The sequence below is a fragment of the Zootoca vivipara genome, chromosome 11 (genome assembly GCF_965207765.1).
Source record: "Zootoca vivipara chromosome 11, rZooViv2.hap1.1, whole genome shotgun sequence".
In the NCBI taxonomy this organism is placed as follows: Eukaryota; Metazoa; Chordata; class Lepidosauria; order Squamata; family Lacertidae; genus Zootoca; species Zootoca vivipara.
The window spans coordinates 8,780,876-8,800,741 of record NC_142594.1 but is presented as its reverse complement, the minus strand read 5'-3'; the positions used below and the strand labels follow the sequence as shown (position 1 = coordinate 8,800,741).

The 19,866-nt window shown below is 43.8% G+C and overlaps 1 protein-coding gene across 2 annotated transcripts in view; it reads left to right on the top strand.

Moving 5' to 3' along the window:
* Nucleotides 1–19,866, top strand: part of STAC (SH3 and cysteine rich domain) — a 69,564-nt gene that overhangs the window by 34,325 nt on the left and 15,373 nt on the right. Inside the window, exons 3-7 of one of the 2 annotated variants that reach the window (XM_088654177.1) lie at nt 9,516–9,616; nt 11,658–11,739; nt 11,951–12,058; nt 13,499–13,614; nt 18,354–18,435. In XM_088654177.1, coding sequence (XP_088510303.1) covers nt 9,516–9,616; nt 11,658–11,739; nt 11,951–12,058; nt 13,499–13,614; nt 18,354–18,435 — 489 coding nt within the window. The remainder of the gene's footprint in view (nt 1–9,515; nt 9,617–11,657; nt 11,740–11,950; nt 12,059–13,498; nt 13,615–18,353; nt 18,436–19,866) is intronic. The other variant, XM_035130095.3, reaches the window with a different exon arrangement.

Here is a 19,866-nt window from a genome sequence, read left to right as displayed (position 1 = left end):
CACACAGTGGCTGCCATAGTCAGCAAAAAAAAAAGAGGTGAAGTGGTCTGAACGAGTGATTGCTGTCACACACAAAAACTCTGTCTCCTATTGTTAGTTTGATTCAAGGAACCAGAAGCAAAGGAAAATAACCATTAGTGATGCTTCATAAGCTACACCCACAGCACATACTCAGTTTGCAGAATTCATTGCAATAAGAAGCGGTGATGGCCGCAAGCTTAGATGGCTTTGAAAGGAGGCTAGATTCATCAAGAGAGGCTAAGGGTGTCTGTGACAGCTAGCCATAATGGCTGCTTGCTTCATCCAGGCAATGAGGAACAGCTGTGGGAGAAGGCTGCTGCCTTCATGTCTTGCGCAAAGTTGGCTCAGCTTTTTAGGCGGGGTGAGGCCACTGCCTCAGGTGGGAGGAGCCCCCATGCTGCTTCTGCCGGCAGCAAAGAAGCAATGCCACCAGCAGCACCATTTTGGGGCAACTCGCATCCCCTGTCTGATACTCTAATAGCAGCAACTTATGGAAATATATTGAGAATGCACTTGCTGAATGCTGCAATTTGTCTTGAATCCGAAGGCTGGCAAGGAGTGAAACTATATATATAGCCGTTAGCTTTGGTGCTCTGCTTTTCCTCAGGGAAATGGCACTAAATTGTGGGCGTGTTTTGAACAATGAAAGCCAGTTTGACCCTCTTATTAGCAAGGCTGTTCTCTACTTATGTATGCATCGTGTATAGTATTTAAAATACATTACGGGTAATACTAAATTATCATGATCACACAGAAGTAATACTTGGGGGGTGCTGTGGTCTAAACCACTGAGCCTAGGGCTTGCTGATCAGAAGGTCGGCGGTTCGAATTCCCACAACGGGGTGAGCTCCCGTTGCTCGGTCGCTGCTCCTGCCCACCTAGCAATTCGAAAGCACGCCAAAAAGTGCAAGCAGATAAATCGGTACCGCTCTGGTGGGAAGGTAAACAACGTTTCTGTGTGCTCCTCTGGTTCACCAGAAGTGGCTTAGTCATGCTGGCCACATGACCCAGAAGCTGTACGCCAGCTCCCTTGGCCAGTAAAGCGAGATGAGCACCACAACTCCAGAGTCGTCCACGACTGGACCTAATGGTCAGGGGTCCCTTTACCTTAATACTAAATGATCATGATCAGACAGAGGTAATATTTGGGTATAGGTGGACCAAAAATAAAAGCAATAGTTTTCTCTAGCACTCAAGAGGGGAAGCCAGAACAGCAATTAAGACGCTGGAATGGCATACTGTATAACTTTGCCTTTAGGTCTAATGACACTGTTGTGTTTGCAGGTGGCTGAATTGATATGACTTCTGCTTTGGGCTGTAAGGGCAGTGCATGCTTCCAGCTGTGCTTTATATTTGCCTTAGACGGAATTCCACTGACAGGGATTGCAGGCTGCAAACCATCTGACTCTTTCTCTGGAGGCTAGAGAAGGAGGTAGCTGACAGAGGGCTACCAGCTGTTGGGAGCTGATGGGAGTTGTAGTTCAAAACACCCAGAAGGTCTCAGGTTGGGAAAAACTGCCCTAAGTCATTACAAATAAAAGGTGTGTCTCACAAAGGCAGAACTAGTTACAGGTAGGTAGCCGTGTTGGTCCAACGTAGTCAAAACGAAATAAAAAAAAATCCTTCCAGTAGCACCTTAAGAGACCAACTAAGTTTGTCATAGGTATGAGCTTTCGTGTGCATGCACACTTCTTCAGATACACTGAGGCAGAAAAGGCAGAACTGTTTGCTAGGCACAACGTCATGAATATTATAGCTGAATATTATAGCTGAATTTGTGTGCTGTGTCCTGGCCTTCTTGTCACATACATTTTGACTTTCTAAAATTTCATCCCTTGCGGAAATTCAGGGACAGTTATAAAGCAGGCACAAATATCAACTTCTTGATGAGTCTCTTTTAAAGTTTTTCCTCTCAGGATTGAGAAATATAATGGCTCCTAAATGCCTGTTAACATGCACACAAGCACAGCTGCATGACTACACAGACATACAGAAGCAAGTGCAGGCCACAATTTTTTAAACTAAAAAGATTTTAATTTAAAATTAGATGAGACATATGATATGCAGGCTGGAAGAAGTCAGAAGTCTAGCTCAATCAACTTCCTACTGAATAAAATAGTTATTGCTGCTATCAGGAGGGCCAGCTTGGCTCCATGACCATGGGTGACCGGGGCTGTGGGTGCCCTGCAGTGTGCATGGCCCTGGCACCCAAATTTGTGGGTGCCCGGTCCCTTCATGGGGAATTTTGTGGGTGCTCAAGCACCCAGGGCCCCAGGGAGCTGGTACCTATGGCTGCTATGAACATTGGCTGGGGGCTTGCAGAAAGATAGTCTATAGATTTAAATCAAATAAATAAAAAGTACTCCATGATATAGCCAGTAAAACTTCATTATCCAAATTTCAATTAACCTAAATGTTATGCTAACTTTTTTTTGCAAAGAGCATTCCAGAAAGTCTCAGAATTGGATTAGAAAGGATTTGAGAGTTAAGGTTTGGGGCACATTGAGATTCGTGCTTTGCCTGCTCTCCTCTGACATCATAGAGACAATATTGCCAAGAGCTGGATGTCAGTGTGAAGAGAATCATCTCCAGGACCAAAACAAGTTGTCACATTTATTAATGAGTCACTGTTTGCTGTGGCCTCTCACACAATTTTAGGAACACCTCCAAAACATTCAATCTCATGTTGGATTTTTAAGCCTTCCATTACAGTATGGGATGGGGGTACTTTTTTTCTTTTTTCTTTTTTGACCAGTAAATTTTTATTCAATTATACAGCAATACAGCAATACAACAATACAGCTATACAACCTTATAACTTCCCTCCTCCCAACAAATGGTAAATTATTTCAATCTACTCTCGTATTATCTAAACTAAATACAATTTCAGCGATATAGGAGTTATGTCATTACCGCTAGCGATTTCATTCCCTTATAATTAATTTTAGACATGAAGAAATGACAGCAAAATGTAAACTATATTATTGGGGGGAATTATCCCCCCCCCCAACTTGGGGGAGCCAGGCAGACACATGGCAAAGGCTGGTCTCAGGCTACATAGCTCGTGCTTCAGCCTGCACAGTTGGATAGGACAAAAACTCAAAGGTTAAAGGAAACTCCATTTTAATGTACAAAGCCTGCCTTTGCGCCCCACAGTGCATGTGTGATGACAAGCCTCTCTCTGAAGCTGTTACGAACATATCCTCGGGTAACAAACGGCAATAAGTAACAAAAATATAAAGAGGTCTGTGCGTTTAGAATTCAGCCTGCCGAGGTCCTTGCAGCTTATTCTTAAACGGATGCAGATCTCTTGTCCCAAAAGGAAAAGGATGGTTCTGGTTTCAGAAGAAAGATGTGTGTGCTGCAGACACAGAGAGTGCATATGGGTGTTCCTTCCTGAAAACAGTAAACACACAGCATTCTTTTGTTCCATAATAAATTGCTGCTACTTTTGTTGTTCTACATGTTTTGAGTTGGGAGAATAAAAAAAGGGATTGGCTTCTACCTGTGACGTCATGAACCTATCATTTCACCCCAGTCTCCAAAAGAGTTGGCTACTCCCACCACCACCACCCCGGCCAGCATGAGTCATAAACACACTTACAAATATAGATGTGCCATTTAAAAATAATACTAAAATAAATGATGGATAGGCTGCATGACTCACAAGGGGAAAGACATGGGGCTGATTCAGCATTTGATTACCAACTTGCCGTACAAGTTGAAACTCTGGGGTTGGGGAGCACACACAGCAGTCAATGAACCCTCAAGACTTTTTCTGACCTTCATCCACTCAATGGTTGTGGGAGGACAAGGATTGCAGCAGGCCCAGCTTTGACACGCATGCATTCCTTTGAAAAATAATAATAAAATAAATAATAATAATAATTTATTATTTCTACCCCGCCCATCTGGCAGGGTCCCCCCCCCCCGCCACTCTGGGCAGCTTCCAACACACATTAAAATACATTAAAATATCACAGATTAAAAACTTCCCTAAACAGGGCTGCCTTTAGGTATTTTCTAAATGTCAGGTAGTTGCCGAAGGCCCTCGGCGTTGGATCTCAGTGTCTGGGCTGAACGATGGGGGTGGAGACGCTCCTTTAGGTATACAAGACCGAGGCCGTTTAGGGCTTTAAAGGTCAGCACCAACACTTTGTACAGTATTGAGCTCGGAAACATACTGGGAGCCAATGTAGATCTCTCAGGACCAGTGTTATGTGAATGTACACGTTTGAAAGTACACGTAGAGTGCTCTTTCCATTCAGAAAAAGCACAGTTTTGACCATGCAGGAAAAAGTCTGGTGCTCCTAGCAGGCCTGCAAATGAATCTGCAGAGGTCAGAAGTGAAGACAGCATTTGCCATCCTGTTTTTACCTCCTCTGTGCTTCGGTGAAGGTCTAAGAGGGAGTGAAGAAAGCTCTTGAAACTATGCCTCAGCCATCATCCAGAGTTCCTTTCGTTACCTCTCCCTTCCTTTACGCTCACGTACTCACAGCTCTGGTGACCAGCACACAGCGAACATACCAGAAGCACTTCTCACGTACATGTATCGGAGTTAGTGGCACTGAATCCCACAAAGCATGGAGGGGAGACTTGGGTTTCCAACTGGCAGGGGACATAGCTACACAAGGGAATCATGACTGCCCACAGTTCCCTCATACCAGCTTGCTGTGCCTCTTATCAGTTTGGAGGATACGTCTCTCCTTCCTACTTGACAGCAAGCCTGTCCAGCTGGCGAGCGACCAGCCTGAATTCAATCTGTCAGGCATGAATTGCCATTCCTCCTTTTTTCCCATCTCCAAGGAGGGAAGAGATTTGTCAGAGCCTTGGCTGGGCTGCATTAGTCAGCCCCAACTATGCAGGCCCCACTCCCTGGTGTTTGAGCACAACGCACATCAGTACATCAGAATGACCACAAAGCATGTTTGCTGCGTGAAGTATACCTTGGTTCTAAGACAAACTTCGTATGGAAACATTTGATGAACAGGATTGGCTTAGATTTCATTTTTGACTTGGCTCTATTCATTCAAAACAATTCTCAAGAGGTGGCTTTCAAGTAAAAAAAACAATACAGTATTTAAAAAACTCAGTTTAATAACAACTGCCCTAATTGTCTCTAGCACGAGCCTATTTCAGCTACTTGAAAGGCAAGGTAACCTCATCCCTGAAAACAATCCTATTAGTGAGGCTACCATTTCTTTAGTTATTTTCTGCTTGATAACCTCCCTCCCTGAAACCCTTAATTAGGTCTCTTATCTAGCTCTGTGAAATTCAGTACAGGTTAACAGCTGGTTTTACAGCTGGTCAATTTTTTTAAAAAAAACCACAACCCAGCATGGTTGAATTTCAGAGGGAGCTTTAATAATCTCGTACAAATCCCTTCCTCCAATCTTGCTCTGTTCATTCAAGCGGGCTCCTTACATTTCTGCAAGTAAGCGAGGCTGATAGATTGCCTGAACTAGCTTTGAGTAAAACCACATTCAAACAACCTCAGTAAGAGGATGCCCATCAGAAAGCAAAGGGGTTTGTATTCTTATGTCCGTTCTGTTGGTTTCATTACACATATAGAGTGGCTGGGGTGGTAAACCTGTTTCTGGAATATATTGCAGCAAATTGCATGCAAGGGGATTGTACTTTTCAAACCAAACCTTTATTGTTACAGTCAGTGACCAGCATAAAAAAGCAAAATCAAACACATAATCCAGATGTGTAATTTAGGGGGAAATAAAGTAAAGAAGCATAGAATAAAGTAACTATTCACCTATTCTTCGCTAAGTAACCTCTCCTTGTCACATGATCTCTGTCACATGATATCAACAGCTGGCTGCACTGAGCTATAATGAACTCTTCGACTGCTCAGACATGTGTGGGAAGGAGGATGGTATCTTGTGTGGTGTTAAGAGCACAACACAGATCTGGAGGCAAGTGCCAGAAGAGCCAAAATACTGCTTGCTCCTTTGTGGAAAGGGGCTTCAGAAAATATATTTTCATTGCAGAATTCTGCTTTATTACAGGAAGATTTATAAATACAAAAGGATGCCACGCCAGGCAGTTCAACAGATGAAGCATCATGATAAAGTTGAGGGAGCATCACCTCTGACTTGGCATGCAAATGCTTATTTAGGCAGATCAGTGGGAACAGGGTACACCAGACCTTCCCAAACTTTTCATGTTGGTGACACACTTTTTAGACCTGCATCATTTTGTGACACAATGATTCAGTTTTACTAGCAAACCGGAGGGTAAACAAAACCCTTTGCAGCTCCTGGAGGAGCGTGGGGAGTGTTTGCGTGACACACCTACACACTGCAGCCAACACACAGTTGGGAAAGCTCTGGGGTACCCCTTTGAATACATAAGTACATAAATTGCCCACATTGTCAAGCATCCTGTACCCCACAGCAGTCAACCAGGTGCCCCTTAGGAACCCACAAACAGGGCATGAAAGGCAATAGTCCTGTGATGCTGTTAATCCCCAGCAACTGGCACCGACAATGGCATACTGTCTAAGAAATCTGGTGGATGCATATAGCCATAATGATTGGTAGCCATTGATGGCTTTTTGCCCACATGAAATTGTCTGATCCCCTTTTAAAAAGCATCTTTTGCCTGCCCCGACTCTCTAATAACTGACTATAATGCACTCACCCCATTAGTGCAGATGAAAGGTCCCACTTCCATCCATCAGTGGCATATTCTCATATAGCAGCAGCTTCTTATGTGGATCCCAGTGTATTACTAATAAAGGGGCATGGCTGTCTTTGGAAAAGGGGAAAGGGGAAGCTGCTAGTTGCCAAAGCTTCTTTATTTCATAAATTAAATGTTGGGGAGAACAGCAGTTCAATGGTAGAGCATGTGTTTTGCATGCAGATGATGCTAAGTTTAATCCCTGGCATCTAAAGTTTAAAGGATCTAGCAGCAGCAGCAGCAGCAGCAGCAGCAGCAGCAGCAGCAGCAGGGAAATACCTCTGCCTGAGACCCTGGCAAACGCAGCCGGCCCAACCATTAGACAAAGTGAGATTATCACCTCAGGCAGCAAATGCCAGGGAGGGGGAGACAGAAGCAGCCCTCAGCTGTTGCATCTAAGCCCCCCAGGTGTTTCCCTGTTGCCACATGGCCTGGCATGTATGTGGAATGAGGAGATGTCACCTTCATATCCTTCACCTCAGGCAGCAAAATATGTTGGGCTGGCCCTGCTGGAGAACCACTGCTAATTGGAACATACAGTTCTGGGTTAGATGGAGAAATAATCTGGTACCAGTGTGCCAGGTCTTGCCCCCTAAGCAAGGCAGAGTGTTTCTTAAGCTGTCAAGCATGCTTCCTGGGACCTGGGAGGCTCTTGGGGGGCTCTTTCAGAGCCCAGTAAGCAAGGCAGAGAGATTAAAGGCTCTTTTCATGCTGGGAAAACCCTGCACAAAAAGAGCTTTTAATCTCTCCACCTTCCATGCATTTAATGTGTGCGATTTCAACTGGTCAGTCTCAGCTGCATAAAAGTTGAAACTGCACGTGTTAAATGTGTGTACATTGTGAGTTATCTGTACTCTTTGGTCGTGCTGCTAAGAGATACTTAGCAGACCTGGCTCGAGGTGTTCCTGGCTGGAAGCATCAAGTTAATGGCATTAACTTTAGGAATCTCGTTTTCTACAGAATCCCAGCTTGGAGACATGAAACCACAGGCTGGGGGTGGGGGAGGGTGCAACCCCAAGATGGCATCCAGACTGATAGATGTACACCCCAAATCCTGCAACAAAGCAACCATTCTTCTTCAGGGGCAACTATTGCACAAAGCCACACAAAAGCAAAAGTTTGCTTGGCTGTATTAGTGTATAGACATTGCCCCTGAGGAAGACAGTAGCTCAAAACTAAAAGTGCACTGGATTATAGGATCAATAACTTACAGCGCCCAGTGGCTCCCTCCCTGCCCCTCCCACCCTCCCTGTCCTTCCTGATCCAGAGACAGTCACACAAAACAAAAAAATGTGCGAAGAACAATCCTTTGCCATGGCCCCAGAGATGGTATACGGATGTGCCTTTGGTGGATGAGAGTCTTTATTCTGCACTGTGCAGGAGTGAGGAGGATTAGCCATAAGTACACCTTGTTCCAACTGAAAGGTGTAACTCAAGAAGCACAGTGCATGGGATTTACAGAATCAATACCTGATCATGACCAGATGCTTCTTGTCTCTTTTGTGTCAGTAGACTCTACTGCTAAGAAGCCTTTCCTCTTTTTTCTTCTATTTCTGGATCAGGACCATGATATTTTAGACTGCAGTTCTACACACACTTATCTGGAAGTAAGCCCCATTGAACTCAGGTGGGCTTACCTCTGAATATTTTTTTATTTTATTTTATTTATTATCATCATTATTATTCCTTTCACTTTTATACTGCTGTATATTTTAAAAAAAAGTCTCAGAGTGGTTTGCAACACATTAGAACATCAAATAAATCAACCCAGAACAAGCATTACTGAACAAAGTCAAATATAAGGTATACATTCAGAGCAACATAATTAACGGGAAACGAAAATATCACCTTAAGAGTTTCAAAATAAAACATTACAAAGGAGGGCAACTGTATGCACGTTTAACGCAGCAGAATCAACGACGACAAAAATTATCTTAAAAGATTTCAAAAGAAACCCATGACAAAAAAGAAGTCAAATAGAAAATGCACATTTAAAACAGCATAATTAGCAAGAGAATAAAATGTTATCATAGGCATAACACATATCTGCTGCCAATCCTGCCAGTGGTGGTTCATGGCAGGCAACAGCTGTGGACCCTCAGGCTCAATGACCTGGGTCTGCAGTAAGAGAGAGCCAAGCTGCTCTCTGACCTTTTCAGCAGCCTGAGCTTTTGTAGCTGGAGTCAGTCTGGGCCCCGCCCACCCAGGCCAGGTAGGAAAAGGCCTGCAGGGCAGGGAGCTTATTAACGTTTATTTTTAAAAAGTTGCTATCCATTCCCGCCCTTTAAGATACTCTGAATGCAGATATGATAAACTAAGGTATGCTCCTCAAGTACATCTGTTCTTAACATCACATCTGCAGCGACTAGATGTTCTAGGGATTGAAGAAAGAGGGCCAAAGTTAAAAACTGGATCATTGGGGCTATATTTTTTTATTGTAAAATCTAACATTGTATTCATTTATTACAACTATGAAGCCAATTGCAAATCAAATCATGGTTACAGCAATGCATAACTTTTCCCATAAGACACAGGGTTGTGTTTTGAGAGGCAATTATGATTTGCAAACAAGGAGGTCTTTTTCTCAGCTGAGCTGTAGAGTATTTTAGAAAATAAAGAGAGAGTCAACCATCCCGTTGGGGGTGACCAGGCGTAGGTCTGTGGATTCTGCACAGTTGTATTAAGACTGGAGGTTTGTGAAGCACTGTAAGGCTGAGACCTGTTTGAGCATTGAGAGGGAGGTCACTTGGATGCATGGAAACTATTGATATTCTGTAATTAAATTATTTCTATTCCTCTGGCAGGGACAAACGCTAAACATGGACTGCGCTGCAAGGCATGCAAGCTGAGCATTCACCACAGATGTGCAGAGGGCATTGGACAGCAACGCTGCATGGGCAAACTGGTAAGGCAGTAATTGGATAATTATATATATATATATATATATATATATATATATATATATATATATAGACAGTAATTGGATCAAACACAGCCACAAACCAGACTGGGCAAGAGATATGGCCCAGCAGGTCCCACCTAATGTTTTGGCTGAATTGAAGAAACACACAGTGCTTAGAAAAAGATAATATAGCAAGAAACTTATTCTAGGCACAGATTCAAAAACCATTCTCCGAACATGCCAACTCTAAGAAATATAGACTCTTACAGTTAAACAAGAGTTGTTGCTTTTCAGACAGGGCTACAGCTAGGGTTGCCAGACTCAATAGAGGAACAGGACTTCTGTGCCTTTAATTGCCCTGCACTCTTTTGAGTCTAGAAACCTTAAAGAGAAACCAGCAGACCCTTTGCTTGGAAATTAAACAAAGGGTCTGCTGGTTTCTCTTTAAGGTTTCCAGACTCAAAAGAGAGCAGGGCAATTAAAGGCACAGAAGTCCTGTCCTCTATTGAGTCTGACAACCCTAGCTACAGCAGGGATTGCTTCAGGACTGGGCATGGTTGGGCATTTGCCAAGGCCCATATTTCTACAGCGGGCTCACTGCTTATCCCATAGTCTCCAACTGCCCCCAAAATGCCAGGAAAACCCTTAAGCCATCATAGCTTCTCACATTGTGATGCAGAGTCCCAGATTCCCAAATGCAAGCCTTTCCTACCGCCAATGGCAAAAAAACCAACCCTCAAATCTTTCTTCACCCTTTCATTCATTGCTCCCTCCATATCTTGGCCAGGGAAAGAGCAAAGCAGCAACCTACTTTGGGTTCTTGTTTGCGCACTCTTGCAAAACTGCTCAGCAACATCGCACACAACGGGGATGGTCTGCTCTGCTCTGTGTCCAAACTTCTTAGGTCCCTGCCCGGTTTCTTTGCATTGCTCCTTTGCCTTCCCTTGCCAGTTTCATTTGGCAACCTGAAGTGTCACTGAGCCACCACCCACCTCTTTGGCTTCTGCTTTGAGAGAGATGCAGAGGTCTGATCCTGCAGCTTGGCTCTCTCTTGTGGCTTTAAATGAACCAGACTAGATTCCTAGAGAGGAAGGGTGTTAGAGGAGATGGGGAGGGGTCCTCCAGAGCAAAAAGTCTCCCTTAAAAACCCCTTCCTGCCTGTCTACTCCCGTGGATGGGGAAAAGGCATTTATCTCTCCCATGAGCTAAATTGATGGCGCCTTCTGAAATCCCATTTTGTCTCCCCATTTTGTGCATTTGGTTGCAGCTGATCCATCCAAGATTCAACCACAACACAGAGTGGTTTTTGCTGACAGAAAAGAAACACCTACTGCTTGCACAAGGGATCTAGTTTGCATAATTAGTACCTAGCTAGTCAGATCTAATTTATTTGCTTTATAGCCTTTAGACACCAAGTGAAGCATTTTTATACACTAGGCTTTTAAATCTTCTAATTCTGGCTGGTCTTTTTTTATTAGCTGCTTTTGTATTTCTGGGTTATAAATGATGTTTTATTGGCACAATTGATCATAAAAGCTTGCCACCCCACCCCCACAAAAGAGGACATCTACCAGGAAGGGAAAGCCTTCAAAATATTTCCAATTAAAAATGAAACATACTTCCCCTCAGTATGAATGCTAAAGTACAAAAATTAATTTATACATTCTTATGATCCCATGGAGATCCAGCAACAGGAAGGAACTTACTCTGTTCAGTTTCAGCTTTGCAGTAAAAAGTAAAGTTGCCCCAGTTAAGCACGAATAGGGAACATGTCACCTGCCAGATGCTGTTGAACTCCAACTCCCATCATCACGATTGGCTCTGTTGGTTGGGACTGATGGGAATTTGAGTCCAACAACCTTGGGAGGGTCATACGCTCTCGACTTCTGCACTAAAGAATTAGCAGATATACCATATTACTGCCGCTTCTTTGTACGCTCACTGAACTTAGCAACTCCACTAAACTGAATGGGTTATGATTGCCATATATTCTCTCTCTCTCTCTCTCTCTCTCTCTCTCTCTCTCTCTCTGCTCACTCTCTAGCCCAAAGGTTTTCGCCGTTACTACAGCTCCCCACTACTCATTCACGAGCAGTTTGGCTGCATCAAAGAAGTAATGCCTATTGGTAAGTTCAGATAGAGTCATGTTTTGTTAATGGTCCCCGCCCCCTAATTCTGCAAGTTGTAGCGTTCATTGATATCGCAAAGGCTTTTGCGAGTGATGCTTAGTCACAGCAAGGCTTTGACTCAGTTCCTGCGTAGGGGCCCGGGTAATTCCCTCTTGGAAAACAAAAACTTCACAAGGGCAGCACTAGCAAACATCATTTCATTCCACAGAGCAAGAGTGGGGAATAATCATTTTCAGTCTCTTCAAGACAACCTTCATTGGAGGCCACTTGCCAATGGTGACTGGGGCCAAGGGCCAAAGTAGGCAGAGCAACAAATGTAAGTTTCACCTTTGTGCAGTAGGCTAGTTTCTACATCTGAAGACATCTGAAGGCAGTCCTGTTTAGGGAAGCTTTTAATCTTTAAGAAATTAGTGTATTCTAATATTTCTGTTGGAAGCCGCCCAGAGTGGCTGGGGAAACCCAGCCAGATGGGTGGGTATAAATAATATATTATTATTATTATTATTATTATTATTATTATTATTATTATTACAGACACTCCTCTCTAACCTCCACCCAGAGGCATTACCAGAGTTCACAGGTACATTCCAACCAGGCAAAAACATACTGAGTGCAAAGCAGAACCAGTGAGAGGCATGTAGGGAGAGGAGGCATGGCCTGGGAGAGTTCTGATACAGAGTCCTGGAGAGTTGTATTTGGCTCCAGGGTCTGACCTTCCCCATCCCTGATGCAGAGGTTGCAAGGTTCAGAATGCCATAAAGAAAGTGACTGACAAATAAACTTAATCAAATTACTGGGTAAGAAACTCTAAGGCGTGGATTTCAAATGAATGCAGAGGTCACAAACCAAGGTGAGGTCTCAGTTGACAAATCTGGGGTGCCATTCCGAGTAAGAAACAAAACTGGCCCATGTAGCACAAAAAATTAGTAGTGTTTCTGTTTTCTGCAAGTCACATTAAAACAAATAAGAGCTTACCAAGTGCACGAGCACTATGAGCTTCCAGGGCCGGCTCTAGGTAGACCACTGGTGGCGCGGTGTGCCAGGGTGCCGGGCCGGTAGGCAGGGCGCCGCGCGGCAAAGCCGCGTGTAAACCATGCATCGCCCTGCGAGGGCAGGGGCGCCAGAGCGATCTCCGCCCCTCAGCGCCAGGGCGGCCGACCTGCTCGAGACTGCCCTGTGAGCTTCCCAGCGGATTTGGGCCGTTATTGATCAGTGGGAGCAGTTAGCATTTATATTTTTCCATTGCAGGCACCAGAATGTCTTGTGCCATCCTTAAATGAACTGAAAGTCAAAGATGAGTAGCAAGATATGGGTTGCCCACATCTTGGCAAAAGTAACAGTAATCACTGCACAAGCCTGGGACCCCCCCCTTTAAGTCATACAATGAGTGCCCATTTTGACATTAACACCCCTGGTCCTATACTGACATTCTGAACCCTTACAACACATTATGAGTTTGTTGTTATGTTTCTTATTGTTTATTCGATTCATTGTGAGCTACTTTGAGCACAGTTTTGAAGAAAACTGGCATACAGGTGGCGCTGATAATGATCACATTGGCTCTCTTTCCAGATGTTCGGCAGAGACCTGGTTCCCGGACTGAACTCTCCGCTGAACATTTGTTTTGGTCCACAGCCCAGGTGGATAAGTTAGTTTCCATCTTGAAAGGATAAGCGATATTTTTCGAGGAGGAGGAAGAACACTTGTAACGTCCTATCCTTTCTCCCTGCTTATCTGTGTTTCAATTCTTTTGCAGCTTGTGGCAATAAGGTTGACCCTGTCTATGAAACACTTCGCTTTGGAACTTCCTTAGCCCAGAAAATGAAGAAAGGCAGTTCTGGGAGCAGCTCAGATTCACCAAAAAGGAACTCTGTAAGTGTGCTGTTTAGGGCTGTTGTCAATTTTTGCCTCATTAGATCCACCTACTTTCCCCAGAAAGGACTTGGGTGCCTGCTTACATTTCACTTCTTACTATTAGTTACTAAACCTCTTCTGCAGGCACATGATTTCCTTGGGAATGATATATACTGCTTCACTGCCTGTACCTTGGTTGGTAATTTATCGTTCTCTAATAATTTAATAATTGGTTGGTAATTTAACATTCTCTAATAATGCGAAAAGCTGGACTGGATGAATCCCAAAAACGGAATTAAGATTGCCAGAAGAAATATCAACAACCTCAGATATGTAGATGACACAACCTTGATGGCAGAAAGTGAGGAGGAATTAAAGAACCTTTTAATGAGGGTGAAAGAGGAGAGCGCAAAATATGGTCTGAAGCTCAACATCAAAAAAACCAAATTCATGGCCACTGGTCCCGTCACCTCCTGGCAAATAGAAGGGGAAGAAATGGAGGCAGTGAGAGATTTTACTTTCTTGGGTTCCATGATCACTGCAGATGGTGACAGCAGTCACGAAATTAAAAGACGCCTGCATCTTGGGAGAAAAGCAATGACAAACCTAGACAGCATCTTAAAAAGCAGAGACATCACCTTGCCTACAAAGATCCGTATAGTTAAAGCTATGGTTTTCCCAGTAGTGGTGTATGGAAGTGGGAGCTGGATCATAAAGAAGGGTGATTGCCAAAGAATTGATGCTTTTGAATTATGGTGCTGGAGGAGACTCTTGAGAGTCCCATGGACTGCAAGAAGATCAAACCTATCCATTCTGAAGGAAATCAGCCCTGAGTGCTCACTGGAAGGACAGATCGTGAAGCTGAGGCTCCAATACTTTGGCCACCTCATGAGAAGAGAAGACTCCCTGGAAAAGACCCTGATGCTGGGAAAGATTGAGGGCACAAGGAGAAGGGGACGACAGAGGACGAGATGGTTGGACAGTGTTCTCGAAGCTACGAACACGAGTTTGACTAAGCTGCGGGAGGCAGTGAAAGACAGGAGTGCCTGGCGTGCTCTGGTCCATGGGGTCACAAAGAGTCAGAATTGACTAAATGACTAAACAACAACAACAACAATAATAATAATAATATGATCTGAGCATCCTCATTCATAATCACCCTGCCTCACATGGTGCTGCTGCTGGTTTTTCATACAGTACCACCAATTTATAAGGGGCTCATAGTAGGCAAAAAAGAAGACAAACCCTTGCCCCAATTTTAAAATACTTGAAAAGATGGACAGCAGAAGAAAGGTACAGGCAATGATAGTAAATAACAGCAAGCCAGCAAGAATGGGAGAGGCAATGGCAAGGAGGCGTTGATGTGACCAAATGCAGCTATTTGCACTGAGGGTTTTAGACTAAAGGGTCTGTGGAAATGAGGAGGGATATGATAAAGAGAATGAGAGGCATCACCATATAGTTACTCCGGGAGAGAATTCCATGCATAAGGGGCAGCAATTGAGACTGGACAGAATAATTTAAGATGTGAGGTCTTCAGGTGGGTGAGAATGGTAGAGTTGATGGAACAGCACTGCCATCAGAAACCCCACACTAGAGGGCTTTGATGCAAATTCCATAGAATAAAAATCCACCCTCAATAGAATCTGGCTGGCAGAACCGGCAGAGCCAGCAGAACAAAACAAAAAGACAGTCTTTAAATGACTCTGTAAGAGAGAGAGAAACAGAAAGTGAACAGATGGGAAATCCCATTTTATGGGTTTGATTTAGAACACTGATAGAAAAACAAGGTCAGAACTATTTTTGATAATTATGGGGAAGCCAACAGTTTCAAAACACTTGAAATGCTTACTTCTGCAAAATGGATTCACTGCACTGCACAGGTAGAATTGTGAATGATCACCAGCATTTCTATTTTAAAAAACCGAAAAACAGAAGCCTGGACCTACTATAGGATCACGATGCTGTCTCAAGCGGCAAAATGGGACCCACCACCCCTCACACACAAAAACACTTCTTATTCTCCAGTGAAAAAGTAGTGTTTGGATGGGTGACTAGCTGGCTTGTGCATTCTTTACCATTTCAACAATTCCCATCTTCCCCGACCACTGGTCCTGTTAGCTAGGGATCATGGGAGTTGTAGGCCAAAACATCTGGAGGGCCGCAGTTTTGGGGTGCCTGCTCTAGAGCATAATTTTAGCATAATATGGTCTTTGTTAAATTGGAATCTCTAAATACTTGGAAATTGCCTGTATGTTGTTGTTTTTTTAAAAAAGTGTGTTGTGCTCCATGAACTTGGCTACTTTGAAATTCTCTACAGCTTTCCTTAAGAAGGGCAGAGTTCAAACACCGGTATTTGCGGTTCAGGGCAAATATTTTTAACTCTGTATTCCAAAGAACTGATCTGTTTCTATCTACTTTCACCACAAGCTTTAATACTTCAAAATATGAGAGATAAGCAGAAGAACAACACGTAAACAACTGTAGAAAACAGATGGGGGATTCCTAACTTTCAAGTTCCTCCAAATGCAAACCAAATGTACACTTAGGTTCATTCCTTGGCATGGCCTCTGCTGGCGTTCACTGCTGTTAAGGCATTGAGAATGAACCTCTCTAGTGACCAGTGAATGCTGAAATAGAGGCCCATATGGTGTCTCTGGGCGGACTCCATTCTCACCAGCGACACAGTTTACAGTTCCTCTGGAGTAAGCATATATTTGTGAATTCCATTGGGCAGAGTTGCTGTTCTGCAAGAATTCCATAGCTAATAATGTTGCTGCTATTCCACTAAACTCATCTACATGGAGACCTTTGTGTATTCCTAGAGAAATGGCCCTATTATAAACCCTCACAACTTATGAGTGTTGTATTTCCCCAAAGCAAATGCAAGCTTTGTTCAAATGTTGTGATCTTTCCTCTTTGTTTCCTTAGCTCGTCCACAGACCAGAATTTCAACAAATGTAATTGTTTCTTGTCAGATCAGTAAAGCTTTCTGTTAAGTAATAAATGATTACTCAAGCATGCAAAACATGAACATATTGCCAGCTTGCCTTGAAATTTTGATCAGATGGGGAGTGGGTGTAAGTACAGAATGCAATACGTCGTGGGATTTACTCCTTGGCGAGTCAGGCTGTCAAGTTGTGGATTACGCATAAGTGTGTAGTACCGTACTTAAAACCACAGTCTTATTTGGAAGAAAACACATGAACGTCAGATGACTGGAGCGTGGGATTTCGGGGTCCATGAAGGTATAGAGCAGGCATGGCCAAACTTGGCCCTCCAGATGTTTTGGGACTACAACTCCCATCATCCCTAGTTAACAGGAACAGTGGTCAGGGATGGTGGGAATTGTAGTCCCAAAACATCTGGGGGGCCCAAGTTTGGCTATGCCTGGTATAGAGGGACCTTTTAAGCCACCACTTGTTATTTTAAATCACTGTGATAAAACACACATTGATGGTGATGATTTTAATTTCTATGCTGCCTTTCCACTTAGATGTGTCCAAAGCTGCCTACAACACAACAGTGATGCAAGATCAAGCAACATATGATCATTGCAATAAACAGTTCCGGCACCAATCCATTTCAAAACACAATATAGCAATCCAAGCAATGATTTCATTTCAGTAATATTAACAGTGATATCCAACACCTTCCTAAAAGCTAGCCTTTGGGTCCCTGGGGCTGTTCCTAAGACCTGTCAGTTCAGTCAGTCACAATGGAGAGGTAGCTTACAAGTAAACAGACATGGGCTAGAACTGTTCAACATCTACCGTGAATGCATCTATCAACCTCTCTACCTCTGTCCAAAAGCCAGCTCCCAATAATCTGTCAAGCTCTGATGTGACCACAAAAAAGAGCCTAGAATGAGACTGTGCAGGCAAGGGGGGTGGAGCTATGCAAATGTGGTACCTCAGGTTACAGACACTTCAGGTTACAGACTCCACTAACCTGGAAGTAGTGCCTCAGGTTAAGAACTTTGCTTCAGGATGAGAACAGAAATCGTAAGGCGGCGGCAGGAGGCCCCATTAGCTAAAGTGGTACCTCAGGTTCAGAACAGTTTCAGGTTCAGAACAGACCTCCAGAACAAATTAAGTTCTTAACCAGAGGTACCACTGTGGAGTGATGTGCAGATGAGCAGGTGGACTTGATTCTCAACAGATGCAGTCAGTGCAATCTAGACTCCAGAGAATACCTTTTAGATCCCAGAGCATACCCTTTTAGCGAAAGGATGAAAATAAGGGACATGGCTGCAGTAGTACAGAACCTGTCCTCTTCCCCAGACACCAGATGGCTCAGGCCGCAATGTGCAGAGACACTATACTCTCCAGAGGTCTTGCAGAATCTCCCTTCATGTGCGCTTCCTGTCATAAATACATTTTGTTGCATAATAATTTATGTTGTGCTCCTTGCTAGTTGTTGCTGAGATGATGGAATTATAATCTACTGCATATGTAAACTCCAAAAATTGCATGTCCTTTTCCCTTAACTCCGTTTTCCTCTCCTGTGTAAATAAAGAGCCCTGTTTGGATTAGATTCAGCATCTAGGTCTACAGCACATCTCAAATGTCCTGCTATTCTCCCATCAAATATTTGAACTCCACCTCTCAATAACATTTTGTCATCGGTGTTGACACTTCCCGATTCCTTCCACACCCACCACCAAGCTGTTGCCACGTGCTTCAATCTCTTGTGCGTCTATTTCTCATTTTTGCTCATTTTCACACTTTCAAACCCCTTCTCCTCCTTTCTTACAGACATCAGATTTGGCAGAAGTTCCCGAGGAAGGTGATAGTCCTGGAAGCGTATTGGACATAACCAGGAAACGCAGCAATAGTGGTACGTGCAAAGCTCAGGTGTTCAGTGGCCCCCAAACAATCTTCAAACCAAGGAAAAATAATTGTAATCCCCATTAAATGTTTTCAGATCCCTGTTTATCATTCATCTGTTCTACCTTTAAAAGAAACTGTTGCCTGTGGGATCTACCTGACTTGGCCTTGTATAAGTACGGGTAACTTGTTGACAGATCTGACTGTGTGCTCACCAACAAATATCAGTGAGACATTAACCATTCCTTTGAACGGCATTAGATTTCTTTACAGTCAGAAGCTCAGCTCATAAATTATACACCAGGTTGAAGTGAAAGACACGAGACAGGAGTTGTTGATGCAGGTGAGCTTTGCATAAGCAAGCTGACTGCTAGCTCGGCAGAGGCTCTTTTTATTAGCAAAAATATGCACACGTTTAGGAACAGTCTGACCTTTAGCATTTTACATCAAGAGCTGACACATACGTTTCCTCTGATATTTGCGAGAACTGCTCCACTACGTCATGTTCCTACCAAGTGGAAAGTGAGGCATGCCTCTGCTAAGGAGGCAAAGGTCACAGACAGGGCACGGCAGACCTCTGAGAGAGCAAAAGTTTAGATAGAGGACATTGTGTTCAGACAGCTGTGGCTTGTCTGTGGGCGGAAGTGGGCTTAACACCCGGAGGTCATTCCTTCACCAGGTACTCCAAAATGTTCCTCTTGGAATATTTACTATATTGCCCATGCTGTCTGCACAAACCTTTTGTCGTGTTCCTGAAGTTCCCATGTCCCCAAGGCTTCTGGCATGCAGGTTTATGAAAAGTGTTGGTGCTGACCTTTAAAGCCCTAAACGGCCTCAGTCCAGTATACCTGAAGGAGCGTCTCCACCCCCATCGTTCTGCCCGGACACTGAGGTTCAGTGCCGAGGGCCTTCTGGCGGTTCCCTCATTGCGAGAAGCCAAGTTACAGGGAACCAGACAGAGGGCCTTCTCGGTAGTGGCGCCCGCCCTGTGGAACACCCTCCCACCAGATGTCAAAGAGGAAAAACTACTACCAGATTTTTAGGAGACATCTGAAGGCAGCCCTGTTTAGGGAAGATTTTAATGTTTATTTTATTTTAGTGTTTTGTTGGAAGCCACCCAGAGTGGCTGGGGAAGCCCGGCCAGATGGGCGGGGTATAAATAATTTATTATTATTATTATTATTATTATTATTATTATTATTATTATTTTCAAGCCAATGTTCTGATTTAATGTTTAGGCCTTATTAACCATACTTACTTTTCCTCTGCGCTTTCCAGGCACTTTTAAAGCTCTGTGTCAAAGTGTTCTCTCTGTGTGCAGCTTTCCCTGTGAAAACCCGCTCTTTAAAGTTGAATTGGAGCAAACAACAATCTGCGGAAAACCCGAATTGCCGTTCGTTGCACTTCAGCTTTAAAAAGCAGGTCTTTGCAGGGAAACCTC